Raw genomic sequence first — 20,513 nt, 5'->3', positions numbered from 1 at the left:
TGAGAATGAGAAAGACATTTATTCATTTCCTGAGAATCAGGAAATTAATAAAAAATACATAAGGTGGCCAAGCTACTATGAGGCTTAAATTGTTGAAACTCTAATAATCACATATTTTTGATAATACATTCTTTATTGACTTAGCACATGGTGCACAATTTAATTTTACATTAGATCATATAAGCTGAAAATGTTTTCTATTCCAAGACCAAAGAATAAAATTGCACTTCAAAATGTTTGCGATGAAGTGATTTATTTTATGGAAAAACTCACAGTTATCCCAGTATTTTTCAACCTTGGTCCTCAAGGCACACTGCCCTGCATGTTTTAGACATTTTCCTGATCTAAGATGACTGAAACATCTAAAAGAGTGGTGCCCAAAGAGGGCCGGCATCCTGCATGTTTTAGTCATCTTCCTGGTTTAAAGCACCTGGATCAAATGGATGGCTCATTAGAAGACCTAAGAAGAACATTGACATACTGAAAAGGTTGTTACTATCACCAGGGGGGGAACTAAAACCTCCAGGACACACTCTGGGAAACAGTGAGCTAACCTGCCAATTTCTGCAAAATTACCTACAGATTTTGAAAAACTTAATTCAAGTTACTCTGGAAAAACACACAAACTAAACAAACGACACTAACACACACTGTTACATCACCCAATAGTTAGTCCTTTTAGATCCATGATGTGGCAGGGGACAGTGTCATGTGAATGTTTGCTAATCCTGACTATGTATGTTTGACATTGAATATTTACAAAGCAAAATAACTACATTAATTACTAAATTAATGACTAAGATTAAGGAACACCAGCACACTATTGGTCATCAATCTCCCATAAGATGGACATCTTCCTGAGTTTAAACAGATGCTTAAGCATCTTGACCAGAGTTCCCAAGAGACGCCTTACCCTAGCCACTTAGCCACTTGCATGAAGTGGAATTTCACACTCAAAATATTTTACTGAACTAATACTGCAGCTCCTTTGAAATGACGGCTGAAGTATCACGTGGAACAGAATGGAAGCCCGGTTTTCTATTATTCAGGCTCTTATAATTGCTTGATAGACAATGAGCTGGATTACTTAGAATATACTCAGAGATATTGCACTTCAAGCATGAGTCAACACGTCAGCCCTCTCTTTTCTATGAAACATTTTAGTAAACAGCAACACATCTCTGCTGCATTGCTGGATTGATACCAAAGTTAACAGGTCTTCCAAGTCTGTTTTATTTTTCCTTTGCCATGTTTTAGGAGTTATTTAAAGCAATTACTTATCTGCCAATGCAAGAAGGGGCCTCCAATGTGGCACCAGATTTGGTTGCTAGGAGATCCGTGATGCAACTGCAAATCAGCTTTGCGAGGTTAAAGAGAGCATGTGACGTCATTGGAATACATGTAGAAATATAAAAGACTGAGCTGAGCAAAAAGCGCTTGAAGAACATTTAAGCCATTTATATCCACAAGCACACACTTGCAGACTCCCACACTCTCTTTCCCTCCCTCTCTGCTTCCATCTTATGCATGTCCACATTAGCTTTGGAGCAGGTGTGCTGGTAAAATGCCAGAACTAGATGTCCAAGTGGACACAACCCAGGGTGTCTGTCTAGTCCAGTTGTGTGGGCTCAAGCAGCCTCAGGCACAAGAGGTGAGCAGCACACAAATAAATGTGTCTCTGTGGTCACCATAACATTTCACAACCACATAACAATGATTTATTTTATCACCTGAAGCAACCCACAAAAACTGACTAAACTTTGAGTGGACCATGGGAGATAAACAACAACACCAAACAAGAGAATTAGCTTGCAAACTTTTTTTTTTCCAATGTTTGGACACCTGAGATTAAAATAAATGTCCATGTGATACTTTTAGAGAACAATAGTTTAAAATGGCAGGATTTATTAAGATTTTGAATAAAAATTACATGCTTCCAGGCCAGCTAAAGGCAGAAATAGGATAGTGTCTTACAAGCTTAGAAGTTCTCTAATGACGGGAGATCCCCGTCTAGTGGCATGGATTGGCAGTTGTTGTTGAAGATCTAGTGAAGAATATTTCAGAGCCTCACATTAATCCAAATAGTCACATGTGATCTAAGCATTACCTGCATAGGAAAAGACACCTATTGGACCTTTGGGTGACTAATATTTCACTTTGTATTTTAATGTGTTTAAGAAATTCAGACTTTGCAGAGATATTGAAGGCTTATTAACATTTAAAAAGGTCAAGTGAACTATAGTCAAGTCTAACTTTAAATAAAAACTTGACTTTATAAGACCGTCATAATGATTAGGCTTACTTTTGGGTGATCTGCATTGAAAAATATAATAATAAAAGGTAACATGAAGGAAAATTCATTTACCTTTATCATATGTCCCTACTTCACCAGAAGTTGAACTTTGAAAACTGGCTCAGCAGTAGTATAAAATGCTTTTTTCTTCTTCCAGTCCTAAAGAAATTAAATATAAACTTCCTTTCTTTAAATTGCTGTCAAGCTGTCCTTTATCCCAGGATTTTGGCAGACAGTTATCTTTGCACAGTTGATAAAGCTTATGAATAATAAAAATGTTTTTAACCACTTAGTCTGCTTTTATAGCACTTAGAAACCATATTTATACTGTGACTAATGACTTGCACCTAAATACAGATAGGAAAGATTGCTCACTTTTAGTTGTTTTAAATTCCAGTGCCTTTATTACTGTCAATCACAGTGTGATCCTGTATGTTTCTTGGATGTAATAAAGGAGCTTAGCTTTAAGCTTACAATCATCAAACCTCTCTAAAAGAATATTTTTCACCACACCTTAACTTTTCCGCTGCCTTGGTTTTTAGGTTCAACTTTTATTAGAGATGAAAAATTGTCTGGCGGTCCAATTCAGCCAATTTTCAGCTTGATCAACCTTGACCAGTGACTGATCAGCTGGAATCTCAAATATCTGATATTTTTCCAATCAGTGAACATGTCATACCAAAAATAGCCAAATTCTTCAAGTGAAGACACTTTTTTGAAGTGAAAGCTGTTGCTGCAGGAACACTACTCAAAACACAAATCTTAAATGTTAAATAAAAGGAAATGGAAGTTTCTACTGCATATTTAGTTGTTTTGGTGGTTCATTGTGGCTGCTACTTTTCAACACAGAGTGACACTTTAACAGATAACTTGTTAGCTGTACAGTAATGTGGAGTGGAGCTTCTCTGTTTAATGTTTTTAAACTCGCTAGTTGTGAAAATGTTGGCCACCTTTTGAAAATCTCAAGTTTCATGATGAGTCAGGGAAAGGATCTACATATTTTAATGTAGCAAATACATTTAAAAGCTGATAGAATATGTTAAACAATTTAAAATGTGACCCCTGTTTTTGTTTTGAAATAAATCACTGGTAAATCGCTTCTGCTTCTAATTAAAAATTTTATGATCACTCAATCACTAAAGCAAAGAAAATCTTTTAAGAAAGAAACACTACAACTTCTAAAGCAGATGCATGTTTTGTAACATTACAGTTAGCATTAAATGTTTTCAACAGTGAAATTAATGCAAAATAATGGATAAGGCCTAAATATTTAAACACAATGGAATATCAAAGTAGTACTCATTGGCCATCTGCTAAATTAGCCAGATAAAACACTATGAATCATGCACTGTATATCTGCTGGAAACCTTAATCCACTGTTCACTCTACTGTAAACTATCTTTTGTCCTACAGAGAAATGTGGATGAGTGACTTTGAATACAGATGTCAGAAAAGCTCACTCAGTGCTCACAGACACACTGATGAGTGTAATCAACCATGTGCAGAGCTTTCGAGATGTAAGGCTCGATTCCAAATATGGCCCATGTGTGTCACTCTTTGTGACCAAAAGGAAGACAACAGCCCCCACAATTATAGCCACACCTGACTCAAAGATAGTAATTACTATGAAGAACCAGTTATTAGGATTAGTGAGGAATTGCCTTTTTTATTTTTATTTTTTCTAACATGGATGGATAAAAACTAATTTGGATAGCTTTTTTCAATTAATAAATCAAATTATCATTTAAAAATTGTATTTTTTTTTTTTACTCCTTTTGTCTTTGGTTTTGAAATTGATTTAGTGACCTCAAATGTTTTAGAGAGACAATATTTCAAGAGCAGAAGAAATGTGTTAGAAGGTAAATGCCTTTTAGCTGCTCTGTAAATGTAAGGCGTTAACTTTTGCACTTTTTAAGTTGATTAAATGATCATCTTTGACTTGCTGCTTGCCCTGGGGAATAACTTTGATGTGACATCATAGAACATTCCTCTTAGCCACTTATGAAAAAATGCCATTGAAGTAAGAAATATGTGGTTTAGCCTTCAGTTACAATGGTGGGTAACTGGATAATTACTGTGTGAATTTCTGTAAACTTTTCCTCATACTTTCTTCATACTGACAGATGAAACAAAAGCTACTGAATGTTTTGCATAACTTAACATGGTCACAAGTTCATCTTGCCATCAAGAGGATGGTAAAGGAAGTAAAAATCTTTAAAAAATTAGTCAGAGAATGGCATCAGAGTGGAAACCTAGACCACTAAGGAGGTAGTATATGAAAGTATGGGAGAAGAAAGAATTGTGTCCAACTGGTTTGTACAAAGTAATTGTATTAGTGAGGCACCACTAATCTTTTAAAATGACTGTATTCTTAACACATTTTTTTTTCCCTTTAATGTCTAACTGTACCCCAAGTACTGGTTGGATTTTATTTTTAAAATTTTGATTTGAATTTTGAATTTCCTCTAAAGTAATCCCCTTTTTAGCCAGATGTAAGGATAAATGTGGAGACCAGTGTTTACACCAAAATAAGATAAGAAGTAATCTATCTAGAGATTGACCACAAAACCATCTACAACTGTTCTTCGGAAATAAACGATGCAGCAAAGAGCAAGCTATACAGTTTACAGCTAAACTGTATGACTTGTGTCATTAATCCTTCCATCATATCTTATCCACATACGATCTTAAGCAGTATATCCTGGTGGGAAAATAAGTGTATTCTCACAATAGCGCTCAGCTTAGTCCTGGCATTGATTCATCTTGAGCAGACAGCGTGTGGTCTCGGTCACCTCAGCCAATCTTGTGGATCCTCTGTCTGTTTGATTCACATGACTCAAGGGACAAGGGATAACGTTGTTGGCTGCAAATTTCTGACGTACGAGATGGCAGTGATACTATAATCCCAAACTAGACCCTGGACAGATGTTTATCCTGGCTGACCGGGCTGCACACACACTGGCCGTATGCTCATCCGAGCGTTTAAACACAAACTCACATGCGCCATTCCCAAAATAAGTGATGTGGACATTTCTATTTTTTCTAGGCCACGTTGTTTACATCTAACCAAAATATGTCCTGACTGGTCAGATGCGTCAGTCTTCTTTTTATGCGTTACAAAGCCATGTCGGAGTACGCTATCAATTAACTTTTACTATATTGGTTGACCCAACCCAAGAGCAGACAACACTCTGCTCTTGTACTACTCTTTTCTACTCTTTTCCAAAATTGAAGCAAAAATGAGTGCAGAAGCAGAGTGTCTAAACTGAAAAATCATTTCTGTTAATTCATAGAACTACACTTATGTATGCAACACAGACAGTACCATACTTCTGAATGTTCTTGAGAATTGACTAGGCAATGCAGGCTAGTCTATTTGCAATTTGTGCAGTCCATAACCCCTACAGTTTGAAACATCTTTTTCTTTTTGTTTGTTAAGAAAGATAAAATGACTGTTGGCCTTTCTGATGAAAATAGATAAAATTGGAACAAGATGCTATCTTGATGTCAATTACAGAGTTTTGAATTAGAATGGTGCAGTGTGTATGCTTATGTCTGTAGCTATTTTATTATTTTAAGCTTGTTTCTTTTTCTCTGTCTTACGCATGTTGAGGTTCATTATTCATTGCCATGCCTCTGCTTACATCTATTCATGGCTACGCCCCACATCCCTGTTGGTTATGTCAGAGAGTATTCCCAACACTAAGTCGCAGCCATACATCACTCGTTTCATTGACAGGGCCTCCATTACTCTCTATTTTTCTGCCTTTTCCCATCTCCTCCTCAATCTAATGGCTTCCGCAGTTTGCCTATAATGCATCAACCAATAAGGCTGCCGGTGTGCAGCGACACACTACCTCCGGCCGTAATGGAACAGCCTGATTCCCCATATGGTCCATTTTCCAACTAAGCTTTGCCTTGAAAGTTTTTCTAACCAATATTAGATTGATAGAAAGAAGAATTTTTTTGTGAGTTGTAAATGGACACAGAAAAGTGCAAAACATAGTTTTAATAGAGTTACAAAATGTATTTATAACCCTGAAAACCCTGCTTAAAAATTCTGTGCACAGGTGTACAGGTTATCCTGCAAAATAAATTTGAAGTTACAATTGTGGATAAACTTTCAACTTGAGAGCATTTTTCATCCATTCAGTGAAATAATGTCTGTGACTTAACCTCACAGAGAGCAAAATGCCTTTTGCAGAAAATAAAACACTGACATGAACTGATAATAAAATGGAAGATTGGTTTATAATGTGCGCTCACTTACTTGCAGAGGGTGTTTCAGCATGAACGGGAGGTGTGGAAGGGATGAAAGACGGAAAGAAGAAGGATCGCAAAGATCGTTCAGTGTGGAGCGGTGACCGCTGCGTGGGCAGATTCTCACAGCTTCCAACACTGCTGTGAATCTTAAGGTTCAAGGGCTTTGTCTTCTTCTTGGCTCTGGGGGGAAGCAGGACAGTAACATACAAATTAGAAAAATAGAAAAGAGGATTTACACAGAAGAATCAACTGATCAAACCGTAGATGGACACCAAAGTTGATAATCTACATCAGAAAAATGCATTAACATCATGAAGCTCAGCAGTTGGGAATCAGGTTGCATGATGAACCACATACGATACAATTAGGAACACATTCAGACGGCAACAAAATTCAAACTGCACCGTGAAAATGTTGACGTAATTGACGAGAAGATTAAATAATTACCAAAACCTTTGAAGAATACACAGTTGTTTCTTCTTTTATGTGAATTTAAAGTATCCAAGGTTTTACAAAACTTTTAAAAAATTGTGGCTCATTTTGTGAATTTGAATACTAAATGTTAACATTTACATCTATTGAAAATACAGCTACTCACAGTTACAATCTCTATTTAGAATCTACTAGACAGCAAAAACACAAAATGTATTATCCTTATATAATTGTAAATCAAGTTTATTGCTTTCAAAACCGAAAAAATGTCTGTCTTACTGTTCCTGCCGATAAATGTTCTTTGAATGAGAGCACAGAGAAAGCGCAGAAATGATCCAGCACTACCCTTCCCCCATCTTTTGTTGCTAAATACATTTCTCTTTTAATTACAAGAAAGAAAAATTTGACTGTTTGATAATTTTTCCAAATGCAGAAAACATGGTGTGCATGCTAAGGGGGTGCCACCCATCACTCTTAATAAGTTAAGGCTGTTTAAAAGTGATAGTTGGCAGGCCATAAGCAGCATCTTGGCCAAGCAGCTGAATTCAGGCTGATTAATTAACCAAATAAGAACAGCTTGTTAAACTTCAAGAACAGAAAAGTAAAGTACCACAAAAAGCACAAATACAGATTTAACATAGTAAGTAATGTAGTGTAAGTAATGAATAATGTGTTTATAATAACAATAAAACCACTATTACATCACATAATCAATATTTAATTTATATTAGGTATGTAGAAATAATTGTTAAATTTTGTTCTAAATTTTTATGGAACTATTTTTACTCAAGGTTATTATATCTACCCAAGTCAAATCAGGAGTAACAAGATTAGTTGAATTAACTCTGGACTGTCCTGCAGTGGTTGATATTACAACAACATTTTTAGACATAAGCTGATATATTACTTTCAAAACGACTCTTTAATTAAAAGTTTTACCAGTAACTTATAAGTTGTCAGCTTTCATCCTTCTGGGAGATGTTATCATGTCAAAGCTGAGTTTAATAAATTTTGTAGAACAATTTGTCTTTGTCATCTTGTCATGAAGTTTGTTCAGACGAAACATTTCTGTCTGCAGATTATCTGAAATTAGGAATTAAATGTGAGTTAAAGTGAAGGACAAAACATCTCATTAGTTTTAGAATCAAAATGAAACCTAAGCATAGGTAAATTAGGATATTGCAGATTTAACAAAAGTTTGCTGCACCATAAAGTTTTCATATTTTCAGAAATAGCAACACAATTTACCTCAGCAAAGGCGGACTGCACACCTATTATAACAGCACTAGAATATGATCATGGAGGCAGAATTTCTCCAGGACTTATAATACATTCTAATTCATTTCATAACTGCAGAAAATAATAACATGAGGTGACTTTGAGGGGATAATTGGTAATGAAAAGTATACCCTCCATTGTCCTTCATTAGAAAAATAATCCGCATACTGTTAATTAGCTCTCAGTGAATTAGAAGTGCAAATTTTCAATCACATAGAACTTTTCACCCTGTGATGTCACTGTGTCTTCGTCTCTTTTTTATGCCTTAGTTGAGACTACTTACTCAACTTCTGTTTGTCCCATACTGTTATTTCCTTTTGTTATTTGAAAGCAACAACAGGAACTAGATTTACTCATGTTGAACAACTGTATAAACTAAATTTTATTTTGTATTTATTTGCCTTTTAATGTGCAATGGCACAGTGTTTTTTTCTCTTATTTTGCAAACGTTTAACAAAACCCTCAGAATAGATAAAACCCTAGAGGGAAGTGTGAATTCAAAATATGTGTGGCTTTGTCAGGCTACTCAAAGAATCCCAAAATCCTTTTCACCCTGTCCAGAAGTGACACTGAAAAATGAGTGCATTTGTTTCTTTAGTGGTGCGCCACTGTAATGTGTTACTATCAGAAAGTTTAAAAATAAAGCAGTTAAAAGTCTTCAGCTGTGTTTTTTTGATTTTTTGCTCTCTATTCTCAAACCTCAGTTATGGAAGATGGCCGCTCACATTGAGTCGGATTCAGCAGGAGGTTTCTTTCTGTTTAAGGGAAATTTTCTTACTACTGTCGCTAAATGCATGCTCAGTATGAGGGGTTGACGCAAAGGTGATGACTTGATGCAGTCCATAGTCTACTGATCCCAGATATCTGGATATGCTGCAAGTCAAAGACTTGATGCAGTCTGCTGGATTTCCTTAGATAGAAAACTTTTAAACAATTTTAATGTTGAACTGACCTTGACTGCAATATTTCAGATAAGGGATCAAATTGGAATCACTTTTGTGTCGTAGCTTGGGAGGCCATTGGTTCTGATTTGGTGCTATATAAATAAACTGAATTAAATTAAATAAGATTGACTGCGATTGGGTAAAAATTTTAACTATTTTCTTTTGTTGTATCTGACTGAGATTATTTCTGTTGTGATATTGTAAAAAGTATAAACTTCAGAATTGCAATATTATACATTTCTCATTCTGAACTCCTACATTAAAAAAATCCTGGGCTGCACAGTTGTGCAGTTGGTAGCACTGTTGCCTTGCAGCAAGAAGGTCCTGGGTTCGATTTCCGGCCCGGGGTCTTTCTGCATGGAGTTTGCATGTTCTCCCTGTGCATGCGTGGGTTCTCTCCGGGTACTCTCCTTCCACAGTCCAAAAACATGACTGTCAGGTTAATTGGTCTCTCTAAATTCTCCCTAGGTGTGTGTGTGTCTGTGCATGGTTGTTTGTCTTGTCTGTCTCTGTGTTGAGCTGCAACTGACTGGCGACCTGTCCAGGGTGACCCCGCCTCTCGCCCTGTACATTAGCTGGCAGCAGCCCTCCCGACCCCACTAGGGACAAAGGTGTTAGAAAATAGATGAATGGATAAAAAAATCCTTGAAAAAGAGCTAAACATGATAAATAGGATTTCTAAACAAGAAAGCAAAATATAGACAAAAGCAGTTAGCTTGTATAAAAGACAAACTAGGGTTCCTTAAAAGTGTACTGAAAAGAGGCTGAGAGAAAAGTTCAACTGAAAATTTGACTTTGAAAAAGTAGAAAAAGAAGGCTGTGAGTTCTGATTTATCATGCAAAGTAAAAGTCATTAAGTGTTGAATCTCAAAGAAATCTTTCCTTACATGTCAGTCATTTTACCCCTTCAATGAGTCATGCAATTAGACCTGTACACCAGCCCAGCACTTCAGTCCCATCTCCTGCAATAAGGAAGCAGCCTGCAGGTTATCACTTCTTCGTCATAGAGCTTTTGTCAGTTATTCCGATTAGCTCACTTTATGCAATTTGAATCTAAATCAAGCCATTCATTTGCTCGCATGCACGCCTTTATCCTTTCCCCGAATAATTTGTGGATGTGCAGTAAGGGGAGGAGAATGTGAAAATGAATGTGAGGAGAAGGCAGAGGATTCCCACTTTTGGTTCTGAAAACGTCTGTCTGTGTAGGCAGGCGGAGAAGGGGGTCGGGGATGGGGGACTTTCAGCTTCAGAGCCGCTAAAGCTTTTATTCAAGTTCAGCAAATAAAAAAGTTAAGGGGAAGAGAAACTAAAAGAATACATGAAAGCCATGTGATGAGAAAGGTGGGTGAATTCCCAAGAGTTGAGAGAAATCAGTGAAGGTGTGAATAGTTCAGTTGTCTTTTGATGTAGTGTAGGACTGTATGTAATGATGCGTCACTCACAAATGGAAATCACTGATGTTTTATGGCTTTTATTGCCTCATAGTGCTTAGTTTCTGCTAAAAAGGAGTGGAAAAGTGTATTTTAATGCCATTGAAATAAATCTAATAGGGATTACCTCACCTGCTGTCAGAGTTAGGGACTCAAGTTGCAACAAAGTCACAAAAATAGTCACACTTGACTTAGAGTTTCACTCAAAGTGCAATTAATCTCTAAGGGGAGCAGAGTAGTTTTCTGGCACAGTTTTTCTCCTCCAGTTGTTTCCACTGTAAGTACCGGGCCCAAATCAAACAAAGGCAGGTGGTTGTATAGCAGGTAGAAAAATTTGTCTCACGGTGAAACACTTGAATCCAAGAATTGTGACTTAACAGCAAGAGTTTTTAATTCTGTGAAATATTACAAACTGGACTTGGACTCAGATTGAAAGCTTGACTTGGACTTGGGAAGAAGGTCTTGAAATCTGAAAGCCTTGGTTTTGACCCTCAAAGACTTAAGACTTGCCCCTAACAGTTCTGATTTAGAACGTAGGTTTTGTTAAACAACTTAACTTAGATTTGGCCCTAAAGTACTTGTGCTTCGACTTGAAATTGGACACCAAGAATTCAGACAAGACTTGAATTGACCTGAACTTGTAGTGAAAACTTCTCTCAAACATTTGTAACTTGATTTGTGGTCAAAGACATAAAGGCCTGACTTGAACTTGCCTGTCAAAAATGTGTCAAAAAATTCTGACATAACTTAGGCTTGGAATAAATGCTCTGAGAAGAGCTGTGCCTCTCGGGTTAAGCTTCCTCTCAGTTACAGCTGGTCAGCTCGTGAAAATTTGAAATATGCAAAAAAGCAGCTTTAGACTTGCTCAAACTTTTCTAGCAGAGATCACAAGTCATAATAATGTAGATGTTGTTTTTCTAATTTTGGCAAGAGGCAGAGTTTAATAAGAAAAGAAAGTGTAGAAACGTTAATCATGCCAGCACCAAAATTTTGTTAGTCATGATTTTGTTTTCAGATTTTGGAATACCAATAAAGCAGTTGCAAAGATTTTCTTTTACAGATTTTCCTGACTGTTTATGCTCTTGAAGGACGAGATTTGCACTTCACAATGTGCAGGCAATTAAAAAAAAGAAGCCTGACATTCATGCGCACACACATTCATCCGCCCACTCGCTCCATATCCACTTTCCCCACACTTGCAGAGACTCTAATTACAGTGACACCTTCAAGTAAAAGTTCCATTTGATCAAGGACAGAGGTGAGAGCAGAGGCACAGTGATCCTTCAAATGATTCTTTCCTTTTACCTTCTGACACATCAGGGTGGATCAAAAAAGAAGGTTCATGATGAATTTTATAAAACAAAATATGAAAGACACAAGGTGCATCTCAACACTAATGCTGTGTTTCTAGAGTTCGACTGAGCTCTAATTAACACTCTTGGCCATCTCAAGTGAATTCCATGCAGAGGTCTGTCTACAGCAAAATAAGTCCACTTTTCTTTTCTCTTAGAAAAATCCAAGACAGATCTGCAGAGACCCATATGGCACCCTGTTGCTTTTTATGCAAATGGGACTATGGAACAATATCTCTGGCAGCCACTGCTCAGTGCTGTTTTAATAAACTTGGTGGGTGAGGGGAATGAAATAAAGCTGGCTGGAATAATGATTACAACAGAGAATTACTAGGAGCCCTTTGAGAAGTCTCATCCAAAACCAGGTGTTCCTTGCTTTCAGAAGTTTGCAGCATCAAACCTGGACTGAATAAAAGCTGGCAGTCTGGCAGGTCGCCGTTTTATTCTTTGTCCTGAGGCAGCGTTGTAGAGCCACTGCCAAACCTAATTTACAGGCAAGGTGAGGTTTTTGAAGTGAAACTACAAACATGCTAATTTTTTCAAGGCTCTTTGCAGAGATACTAATTTAGATATGTATCAAGCAAGTAAGTTATATCATTGTATTTATTTTCAAATTATACAGTGTGCAGTTTTAAAGTGGCAATTTGCATGCTGATATGTAAGTATTGTAACATATACCCACAAACTTCAAGGCATGTAATGTACACGGTGGTTGTGAAGTTGGAGGATAAATAAAGGTATATACAGTATCAAAATATTACAATGTCATCAAAACATGAATTTATTAAAGTGACTTATTTCAAATGGAAGAATGCATAGACCCATTGCATGTTGTTTCTTTCTCTTTATTTTAATAATTGTGGTATCCGAATAATGAAAAGCTTATAATTCAATTCTCAGTTCATTTGAATATGAATTAAGATCAAAAGTGTAACACCAGGGGAAAATGCATTCAGATGCAACCAGGACATGAGCTGTTAAACCAATCAGGAGCCACAGACAACACGAGAGGTGTCTTATCACATCACATTAATGTAGTATTCAAACAAAAAATGCCCAAGCAAATATATTCCATACATAATGTGCAGCACATGGATATGGGTCTTGAAGCACAGACTCCAAATGATGCCCACAATTTCTGGATTTTTTCCAGACTCTTGTCTGAGATTGAATTCACTATCCTTTCAAGGTGCATCTGTGCTGCTTGTACATCTTTTTTAAGTGAAGCAAATATGAAGGACATAACAAGACTATAAGATTTCTGTAATAGAAGTTTTTCTGTCCTTCTGTAATATCCCAATAGTCTGAGTATATGAATTTTATATTTTCATTACTAATAAATACTTAGGATACACAGTCCTTGTGTAATAAATCTTTAAAATATAGTAGATTAACTTTACTAAGCATTGTTTGCTTTTGTATTCAACCCCCTTTTACTAAATAAATACACTTATTCCCTTTTAGAAGTTGCTTTATTGGAAGAACAACCATAAAAAAACCCTTGGTTTACCTTCATGGATATCTGTTATTTTCTATTGGTGTAACACATAAAGTTCTAGCATAATACACCAAAGTTTTGAGTAGTTATGTAACAAAATGTGAAAATGTTCAAGAGGGAAGGATACTTTTTCAAAGCACTGTATTTTGGAGACTGCTAGGTCAGAAACTAGACTGTCAAATAATCAAATGCAAAGTAAAAAATATCTGCAGGTCAATCAAGCTGATGTGGAAGCTGTGTGAATTTATAAGTAAATGAAAAGTTATTAAGGAAAGTGAAAAACAATTTGTGTCCCTTTGCTAGTGTTGTTTAAGTTTAAACTTTACTCTCAAACAGAGTGGTTTGAGTCAACTTTATCTATTAAAATTTTCCTAAAATTATTACAAATGATGAAGGTAATGACAGTGCATAATTCAGTAACATGTAAACTTTGACTGATAGGAATACAAATTTGTGCAGGAAAAAAAGAGAGCAGGAGAGCAGCATCAATGAAAAATGAATGTGCAACCATAAAACACAGCTACTCAACAACTGTGGACAGTCTTCTCAAATGAAAATGGTGCAAAAAGGGCTTCCCCTTGTAAAGTATGACTACTATCTCCTGAGATATGGATTAATGTCAGTGTGCTGTCAGGGGCCAGGAAATGGACATAGCTCTCAGTGCATGTAGTTAGGACTAAATGATGAACACTGAGTCAAAAATGCAACACAACACCCAAGGCAAGTGAAAAGAGGAAGAAAGAAGTCACTGAGAAAGTTCCATGCAGTTTGAGCAACGGAAAATATGAGAAAGAACAAGTGGGCAGAGGACAGGAATGCCTAGATAAGCAAGACTTGTTTTGCTTATCTACAGTTTGAGGATTTGAGTTGTTGAGAACTGGAAAAAATGGCCTGGAGAGTAATAACCTGACAGGAAAGCAGGCCTGTGACATTTTCCCCAAAGCTCATGTGGGTTAGTCCAAGCCTACACAGCATAGGCTGTCTAGTTAAAACAGTGGAAGAGTTGTCATTTGAAGGAATGAGGAACACTTGTTTTTACTGGATGCTTTTTGTTCTTACAATGTTATCAGTCTGAGAATCAGACAAACAATAGTGGTTTCGTGGAAAAAGGCAAAGACGTCATGTCGAAACCTTTCAAAGAACAGTTCTCTTATTGTTTGTACTGGAGTCCAACACTTTCAGTGGTCTTTTTTAAAATGTATTATAAGGTACTGCTTTGATATATTAATATCCCTAATTTTCTTACACTGTTGTTACAAAAACTTTAATGTATTATATTTGTATTTTGTGTTAAATTAACACCATTATAGCATAGATACAAAGTGATGAGGAAAAATATTACACACAGGTTGTGACTAGAGCTTCAAAAGAGATTGACAATGCAAGAAAAATAAAAACGGCATATAATTGAAAACTGCATTTGAAAACATGCAAGCAGTCTAATTTCCGATCAAAGGATTAATATCAGAGCTCTAAAAAGTCTGAGTCTGTGCATACATTTGACTTTACTGAGATTTTGTCAGATAATTCAACAACCCTAGATGGCAAAAGTAAACAGGCTTTTGATGTAGAGGGATTGTTAAACTGTAGTGGTTGGATGAAATAAAATACAGTTTTAGTTCCTGAAAAGATCCAGAGAGGTGTAGCTGAAACATATTATGTGGTAAAATATAGCCTGCACTGAGCCAGAGGATCAAAATTAAGACCCTTACAGATGCTGACTGAAGCCTAGCAATAATAATGATGATGAGAATCCCTGTCCCATTCTCGAATCCATTGCAGCCTCTAACATCTGACAATTTTCCATCTCCAATGCATAATTCTGCCTTCGCCATGTTTTATTGTTTGGATGGTGTGTTCAGGGAGGGAGTGTTTTTCGTCATATAATTGCATATGTATGTTGCATAATGGTGCAGTTTTGGTGTCAATTGACCAGATCATTTTTGTTCACTTGTTTGCTGTCGTGTACTTGACTGTTTTGCTAATGGGAGTTTTTGCAGAACTCCTTAAGGGAGCTTTTTGGCTGCTTCTCTAATCTCCTTGCATGGCCTGTAAGTTTAGATAGATGAGCAAACACTAGATCTACAGTAGATCTCTAGTTCAGTTTTGCTTATTATTCCACCTTTGAATGATGGGGTAAAAAAAAACCTCCACTAGATGCTTAAACCTTGGAATTTTGTTTGATGAATTTACCCTTCTTTAAACTCCATACTTTTCTCCCTGACCTCCCCGGTGCATTCCTTTGTTTTCATGATGCTGTTTGGTCACTAATGAAGTCTTTAAAATACAGTTGCATGACAGTAGATTACACTTCTAATTCGGTGAGTTTTGAAGGTAGTTGAAGGCAAGTAAAAGTGCTTTAATAAAGATCCACACCACACTTTTTCCCCCCACTGTGATACCTGATTGACCACAGCTAACTTAATTGAGCTGGGCTGTAGAAGGAACATTTTAATGTTGGACTACCCATCCATTTCCTTTTTAATGGGTTCTGTGGAATGACAAATTAGAATAACCTGGATATATTGCTCCCAGCCCACTTTTCTTTGAAGCAAAGATAATCTTTCCTGTAAGTTATCTTACAGAAAAGGTAAGATAATTTGCCTTTCCTGTAAGGTAAAGGTAAGTTTACCAGGAAAGATAAGTTTCCTGTTACCTTACAGGAAACAGGAAACTTTTCCTTTCCTGTAAGGTAAAGGTAAGTTTACCAGGAAAGATAAGTTTCCTGTTACCTTACAGGAAACAGGAAACTTTTCCTTTCCTGTAAGGTAAGTTTCCTGGTAAGCAACACAGAGCAACACATCTGCTCTGTGTTGCTAAAAGAATGACAGAGATGAAGTACCTCATATAAGAAGCAACAAATAAGTCACGCAATCTTTTTATATGAGAAGTGCTCACTTTAACTACTTACTTTACTTTAACTTCTCAACGAGAACTGAGCTTCACTCCTCTTGTGAGGTCTGCCGGGACACCAATAAGAGCTCATATCTGTCCACTGCTAAGCTTTCCATGACTCGCTGGGGCTCCATAAGAGCAAAGTCTAGCAAAGTGAGAAGACGTTCACTTTTAAAAATATACTTATTGAGGGTGTACCTTTTTTCACTATGATTGTACGTGATTGATTTTTATTGAATACACTTATAATTTAAGCCTAAAAATTGTGCAGAATTTTAAGCCTAAAAATATTAAATATACCAATAAATCTGACAAAGAGTACCAATATCCAGTAGTTCAAAACATCTTAGACAAACTTCATATTGTTATAAATGATGCTGGGAATGGCTTAAACATTTTGTGTGTGTCAGCATGACTATTTTGTTCTGTAAAAGAAAGCCATTTTTTAAACTTATGAAGTAGTGAGTAATTCAAATCAAAACAGAAACGCTGACTCTTTCCTTTACAATAATCCACTTGGGAGTGTTTCAGGAAAACCTGCTATGTGTGAAAATTTGTTGTTTTAAGAGACCTTGTTCATTTAACAAAAGCTTCTGTGTAAAAATGATAAGGGTGACAAAGCAATGATTAATGACGCCTCAGAACAGGATGAACCTAAGCTCAAACAGTGAATTGCAGTGATGAAATTTCCTTGGCATCCGTCTAATGGATAATTTCCACTAAAGTTACGTCATTTGTTACCACAGTATTTGTTATGAATAGAAAAACTGTCTTCATAGCTTTGAAATACAAACAGGCTCCAGCATCATTTGTCATCACCTATATAAGCCGACACTGAAGGCAATTATATCATGGTGTTGCTGCCACCATGATATAATTGCAGTTAAACAGTTAAACTTTTCTGCTAGGTTTCAGAACACTTAAACCCCTAAAATCAATGTCTTCAATGCTTTTGCAACAGATTTGTCTTTGAAGAATGCAATTTTTTTTTGTCAACCACATTTGACTAATGATAAGAGACGGTTCACTTAAAGCATAGGATTAAAATTAAGACTAGAGCTTTTTTTTTTTTTTTAGATATGTTTATTATGTTTAATCAACAGTAAATTAGTGCAAACTCTGAGACATTGGCCATTTTGGTCAAGTATGGCTTGAGATGTAGTTGTTGCACACTTAGGTTAAGTACTGGAGGCAGAATGACAATGTATGATGATGTGCAGCTAAAAGTCACTCAACAAAGGCACTGCTCTCATTGTACTGTAATTTAAATGCATTTAACAGAACACAAAGAAGGACAGATACCAGTAATGATGTTAGAAATCAGGAAATGTGGTTTGGGTAAAAAGATCATTTTAACGTTTTTGAAATCTATCAATCCACAATGAAAATATAAATATGTTAAAATGAAGCCAGCGCATGCAGAATTGAGCATCCAAGCACAATAAACCAGGTTTAAGGCTGTACAGTGCTTGGAGAATATGCAAAACACTCAAGCATTTCTCTCAGATTCTGCAAACCTTAATATTTTAAATATTAAAGTCACAACATAACACAGAGTTTAAAGAAAACCAAGTATATCAGCTTTGCACCCACAGGAACTGGGCACCCCACAGTTTTTGAGTCAACTCTGACCCTTCTGAATACTAAAGTATATCAAATGTGAGGCCAGGTGATAAACAGGACAATAAACCCAAAGATGATTGCAATTCTATAGAAGTATGGTTGAAAAATTAAAACATCATGGTCTTTCTAAGTCCAGATTATGCTTAACAGAGCTGTGCAGAAATGACTGTCTGCCAAACTTCAATGAACCGATATTAGAGTAAAAAAAATTGGACTTTCTGGAATTTTTCCTCAATGAAATCAGTTTCAGCACAACTGATTAATAGTTGTGCTGAAAAACTTCATATTTGCTATTTGCTCTAGATGTTCCCATATATAGTTTGTGCTCTTGTCTGTGAGCTGAACTGCACCACATCATACAAAAGAAGGGACTGAGTAATCTGTATTCCAAAATGTTGAGGTTTTTAAAATCCACCAGCCTCCTTTTCTTATCTCTTGCATGCATGCCTGTGGGGCTCTCGCCCTCTTTCTCTGTTTGTGCTTGTACTTGTGCATATTTTTCCCAGCATTCAGTTGATTCAAAATCTATTTTCTCTATTCAGACAAAATAAAACCATTGCTCAAACCTTAAACTCTCTAATCCGAGCATTAAAGCGTCAACGCTGGGTGTGAGAACAGCTATCTGACCCACAGCTTTGTGGGTTAAGTGGTAGTTTTAAAGCACAGGCAGAGCAGTAAATGACAGCACACCCAAAAGGAAGGAGGGGGTGCCGGAACAATATCGGATCTGAAGCTGATATTATCAGTTGTGACTTGAACATCAGAGAGAAACACTGAGATGAAAGGCTCAACTTGACGGCTGGAAAGATAAATGGTTGTAATAACACTCCTTATGGATGCTGGGTAGTAAAACAGTTAGACTCTTACTTTGTAATACATCAGCTAACTTTGAATTTGTCTTGAACATCTTTGAGTTGTATCTATCAAGGTAATGTTTCCCATCTTCCTGCAACTTACACTAGAAATTAAACGCTAATGATCATGTCAGGAAATTCTTTTTCTATATTAGCTACATCGAGATTGAATAAAGGCAAAACTTGATTTCCCCAAAATCTAATAAAATGTCTTAGGCCCATTGTGAATGAAAATGGCAATTTCTCAAATATCTAATTTTTTTGTAATAATCTCAGGAGAGTATTGCAGAAGCTTTCTAGAAGGCTCTCACCACAACATTTACCCCAACAAGCTCCCGGCTCGTTCACAAATCACTGCAGGAAAACCATCTGCCTAATAAATCAATTTTTCACCAGTAACTGTGGCATTTGAGCCTAACCCCTACACTTAAACACTCATATAAATTCATAATCATGACTCCAATTTCTAGGCCGACCGTCGAGGGAGGTAGGGCTGAGCACTCTTTACTGCCAATATATGAGTAAATGGATGGAAAGGAGGACCGGTAGCGTTTGGCTGTAGACATCTCTTCTAACCTGAACTATCATTAATGGCACAAGGGCCAAAACCCTGATTAACATGGATGAGCCTTTCCTTAGGGAGAAAAAATAACTCCCGTCTTTTGCTGTTTTTCTCTTTGCAGAGGCACGGCTTTGGGAAGTATACTTAACTAGACTGAGAATGTTCCTCACCTCAAATATCTCTCAGGGTCAGGATCAGTGTGGCTATGTATGTGTCCTGGGTGTATCAGGGGAACAACTTAGAGGCCATAGCTTTGTAATAGCCTATTAACATGCCAAAAAATAACAGATCAGCCTATGAGACAATGATTAGATTCATTTCAGTTACCTCCTATAAAATAATTACTGAAGCAAATTTTAATATCAGACAAAGATAGCATAAGGAAACAGAAAAGGGAAGTAAGTTAACCAAACTAATGTGGCCTTTCGTGGTAATCAAATTATTCATTTACTGTTATTAACCACAACTTTTCTTGTCACATTCAGGCCTAAGACCAACTGAATTAAAAAATATTTTAAATAGAACCTATCTGACATCATGAAGTAGGCAACAAGATCTCAAAAATCACCACATCATTCTGCTATGAAACATTAAATAACATTATGATCCTTTATCTAAAAAACATGAAGCAGTGGTGAATGTTTAAAGGAATGGTCAGTGTAAAATAAACTTGTCGATGAGCCCATTGACAACACATCCACAGGTTTGCAAATCTGATATAAAACATCTAAAGCACTGTAGACGCCCTTTAGCATCATTTTGTTTATGATTCTACAATACAGAAAAGATTTAGCAAAAATGACATCTATTGGAGCAACTAAAACAGCTAAATAAAAAGAGCTCAGAAGGCTATCTCAAACTTTGATAACGCCCAAGACAATTGAGGAAAAAAAATTGTACACTTAGAAAAAGTCTAGTCAATGTCAAGTAGACGAAAATGGTAAAATCACAATAAATCTGAACTCATTGGCCTTCATGCCAAACACTGTATTATCATATTTCATACATTAAAATATGCGTTCTGATCACGCCTGTTGTCAAATAAAAAAAAAAATTAAAACCATATTAACCTTTCAGCAGATATTAAAT

General features: G+C 36.4%; 1 protein-coding gene across 3 annotated transcripts in view; it reads right to left on the bottom strand.

The window, feature by feature from the left end:
* ksr2 (kinase suppressor of ras 2) overlaps positions 1-20,513 on the bottom strand; it is a 109,091-nt gene that overhangs the window by 52,546 nt on the left and 36,032 nt on the right. For all 3 annotated transcript variants that reach the window (XM_005803835.2, XM_005803834.2, XM_005803836.2), the window contains one exon: positions 6,564-6,736. In XM_005803835.2, coding sequence (XP_005803892.1) covers positions 6,564-6,736 — 173 coding nt within the window. The remainder of the gene's footprint in view (positions 1-6,563; positions 6,737-20,513) is intronic.

The sequence above is a fragment of the Xiphophorus maculatus genome, chromosome 12, assembly GCF_002775205.1.
Source record: "Xiphophorus maculatus strain JP 163 A chromosome 12, X_maculatus-5.0-male, whole genome shotgun sequence".
In the NCBI taxonomy this organism is placed as follows: domain Eukaryota; kingdom Metazoa; phylum Chordata; class Actinopteri; order Cyprinodontiformes; family Poeciliidae; genus Xiphophorus; species Xiphophorus maculatus.
This window is presented reverse-complemented; position numbering and strand designations above follow the sequence as displayed.